Source organism: Myotis lucifugus, unplaced genomic scaffold (genome assembly GCF_000147115.1).
Source record: "Myotis lucifugus unplaced genomic scaffold, Myoluc2.0 scaffold_3, whole genome shotgun sequence".
NCBI lineage: Eukaryota > Metazoa > Chordata > Mammalia > Chiroptera > Vespertilionidae > Myotis > Myotis lucifugus.
In genome coordinates, this window is record NW_005871051.1 from 966,727 (window position 1) to 970,591 (window position 3,865).

General features: G+C 43.8%; 1 protein-coding gene across 1 annotated transcript in view; it reads right to left on the bottom strand.

Moving 5' to 3' along the window:
* Nucleotides 1-3,865, bottom strand: part of TMEFF2 (transmembrane protein with EGF like and two follistatin like domains 2) — a 230,949-nt gene that overhangs the window by 1,409 nt on the left and 225,675 nt on the right. The window contains exon 9 of the mRNA XM_023763099.1: nucleotides 2,838-2,996. Coding sequence (XP_023618867.1) covers nucleotides 2,838-2,996 — 159 coding nt within the window. The remainder of the gene's footprint in view (nucleotides 1-2,837; nucleotides 2,997-3,865) is intronic.

The window sequence follows — 3,865 nt, forward strand, 5'->3', positions numbered from 1 at the left end:
AAAAACAATTGAAAAGAAGGAAGGGATCTCTGCTTTGGTGCAAATATAATTAAATCTCTTAGCCACCTGGATATTTTGGAGTAGATCTTGACACACACAGTGCCCAGTTTACCAAGAAGGGAGGGTTTTTTTTGTTTTTTGGGGGGGGGGGGGCGGGGGGGGGCTAGTTGGAAAGCCTGGTTTTTGAGCAGAATATTTTCAAGTGATTGAAATAATCCACTCTGGTAACAGTGTAGTTTGCTGACTAGTTTGACTCCAGGAAAGATTTTGGAAGGCTTGGCTATCATAAGACAGATTTATACAGGGCATTACAATAATGCTAATTGAGTTCATGTGCTATTTCTCTTCCTCAAAAGTAAACAGAAGGTAAGTTTTGTTTGTTTTAACACAGATAATGATAATGACCTCATGCCTTGAAGAAGTGGCTTGCTCTAATTTGGAGCTGAGTTGAGGTTGCCGTGACCATCGGAATATGGGACATCGTGACCAGCCAGGGGGCAGTGTGAGCAGTGGGTAAGTGCACGGGCTCTGACCTAAGGCAGCCCTCCATTTCCACCCTATTGTTCAGCTGTGTATACTCAGCAAATTGCTAACTTCTCATACCTCAGAGCCCCTATCGTGGAAGTAGGGATAATTATGCCTTCTTCGTAATGCTATTAAACGTATCTCTCTCTCTTTCTCTCTCTCTCTTTTTGTATATGTGTATATACACATACATGATATACACACATAATATATATATATACACACAATTCCCGGTGAGGTAAGGACCCTATGTATTCCAGTTGTGTTTATTGTGTATGGGAATGGAAATGTGATTAAAAACAGACTTAACATCTGCTAAAGTATTTAACGTTCTCATTTTTTGTGAGTACAGGAAGTAACAAATTCAATTGTTATCGGATTAGATCTACTAAATATAAATTTTGTTTTTCATATCCTGATATCACTTAGCTATTAGGAAGCTCAAGACCCTCAGAGTAATACGGTGTCGTCTGCTGTGTTTTAGATTCTTTCCTATCTTCTCTTTTCTACTCAGTGTTTTTGGTTTCTTCAGTCATCTTTCTGTTCCCCAGAATCTATTTTGACATAATCCACTGACTCACTTGGCACCTACACGAGCGAGTCAGTTGATGAACTCGGCTGGGCTCAGAGTGGCACGGAGCGCCCGTCGATGATCTTTCCTTAAGCCTTTAGGCCGGGCAAGGATTTATGAACCGTATTTTGTCTTTTTCAAGAGCAAATGCCACACTTGTCCTCAAGAAGATAGTGCAAAACAGAGACTGAGATGTGTGATGGCCTTTATTTTCTAAAGATATGACACTGTCCTTCATTTTCTTCCCTTTTGAAAAGAATTTTGGGGGAAACATTCTGATTTACAGTAGAGCTGTGCAAACACATGACAGTCTAAATGCCTTGTGAATTTGGGAAAAACCTTGAAAACTTCATGAGAACTTTTTTCTCCAGGAGCGGAAACAGGGCTGAAAGAAGTATCTTCAATAGTGTTTCTGCGGGATGGGACATAAACCATGTGCATTTGGTTTAGAAGCGGATTCTTGCTGACCGTGGATTTATACGCCCGTCAAGTTAAGCAAGTGCCCGGCCTGTTCCTTTGCTCCAAGCCCAATGTCAGGCATCACTAATTAATCATGATTTCGTTCCTGTTGAAACTGGATGAAATCTCTGCATCTCTCGCAATCCTGCTCTCTGGGAAACAGTGACCATTTGATTGCTCTGAGGGTTTTGATATTTGCTGCACATTTCCAGATATCAAAAGTTTCCATGTTCTAACAGTGGTCGGCAAACTCATTAGTCAACAGAGCCAAATATCAACAGTACTTCTTCAAAAGAGACTCGCCCAGGCCGAAAACCGACTTTTGCGCATGGGCCATGAAGTTTCAATCGCACTGTACGCATGCCCGCACGTGGTATTTTGTGGAAGAGCCACACTCAAGGGGCCAAAGAGCCGCATGTGGCTCACGAGCCGCAGTTTGCCGACCACAGTTCTAGAACATGACTTTTCTCATTTGGACTATTTTCTTTGAGTTTTGTGATTAAAGGCTATATTGTTAACTTAAGATAAATATATATTTGTTGTTTATATCAAATGTGTGAAAAATGATTATATCTAAGAGTTACACTAGGAAATATAAATGAGAGACATAATTTAATGCTTTTCTAAGCCTTGCTTAAAATCTATTCTGACCTCACTCAGCATACTGATCTAGATAAGTAAGGAAAAACTGGTTATTTATTAAATAGTCTATTAATAGTGTCAATAAAGACTGACTTTTTTCTAGTTGAAATAGAAGAGTATATTTATTTTTTATTTTTTAAATCCTTACCCGAGGATATTTTTCCATTGATTTTTAGAGAGAGTGGAAGAGGGAGGGAAAGACAGAGAGAAATATTGATGTGAGAGAAACACATCAATTGGTTGCCTCCTGCACGAACCCCGACCAGGGCCTGGGCCAGGGAGGAGCCTGCAACCGAGGTACGTGCCCTTGACTATAATCGAACCTGGGACCCTTTGGTCCGCAGGCCAACGCACTATCCACTGAGCCCAACTGGCTAGGGCTGAAGAGTATATTTAAACAAAGTTTTCTTACACATTAGAAAGGAAAAAGCCCTTTGCTTAGAAAATAAATAACCCAAAATGCAAAAATAAGAGAAATAATTGGTGCTACCCCAGCTGGAAAACCAGTGTCTCTCCATGTGGCTATTCAACCGCCGCTGTGATGGAGACATGGCTGCTGAGTCCAGGAGGGGACTGGGCATCACTGATCTGACAGCAACGAGGAGGGACAGCGCGTCCCTCCCGGAGGCGCAGCACTGACCTTGTGATGCACAGCACCACCACGCAGATGACGGCGATCTGCACGGTCCCGATCACGGCCGCGATGAGCACGTACTGGAAGCGCACGGGCCCGGGCACCACGTACAGCACACTGTAGTCCTTCTTGTCACAGTGCGGGCCCGTGTAGCCGGCGTCACACCTGCAAGACATGACAGCGCCCGGTCACCCGCAGCCGCCGGACCCGTTCGTGTCGCTGGCCTGGAAGCATTTATCTTCATCACGAAAGTGGGGCTTTCTGTTTCCTTCTCTTAAAAAAATGCTACTGAGCAGATCCAGTCCTCCACTCCTCATTTTCAAACAGATCGCTTCGTGTTTTTGATTTCAAAGATGATGTGGTTTCCTTTTATGCGCACAAGAAGAGAGTCTGAGAATTGTTCTTTTTATATATTTTTTTAGGTGAACTTTATGTTTTATGTAACCTGTTCTTTCAGCAACCTAAGTCAACATGATTCCCTGAAGACAGGTTTCTTTCTGATAACATGGGGGAAAGTGGGGCTATTTAACTTCTTTCTTTGTGGGGGAAGCGTTCTCTCTGCTCCTCTTGGCAAACATGCTGAAGAATGTTAGGGCAGAGGCACAATCCGAGCAGCTTCTTTAACTGGCTGGTTATAAAGGGGCCTGCTGAGCTAGGGAGTCCACTCTCCCTGATGATGATGATGTAGGCCAGGGGTCCTCAAACTACGGCCCGCGGGCCACATGCAAATACAAATATTGTAATTGTTCCCGTTTTGTTTTTTTACTTCAAAATAAGATATGTGCAGTGTGCATAGGAATTTGTTTATAGTTTTTTTTTTTAAACTATAGTCCGGCCCTCCAACGGTCTGAGGGACCGTGAACTGGCCCCCTGTTTAAAAAGTTTGAGGACCCCTGATGTAGGCGATAGGCTCGGCCCAGCCAGCCCCGTGCGAGGCCTGAGCCTGAAGCTGCCTCGCCCTCGCCCTCCTCCGGAAGCTCAGGCAGACGACTGTGCCAGAACCGGCCTCTGACAGTGAAGCAAGGAAACAGCTC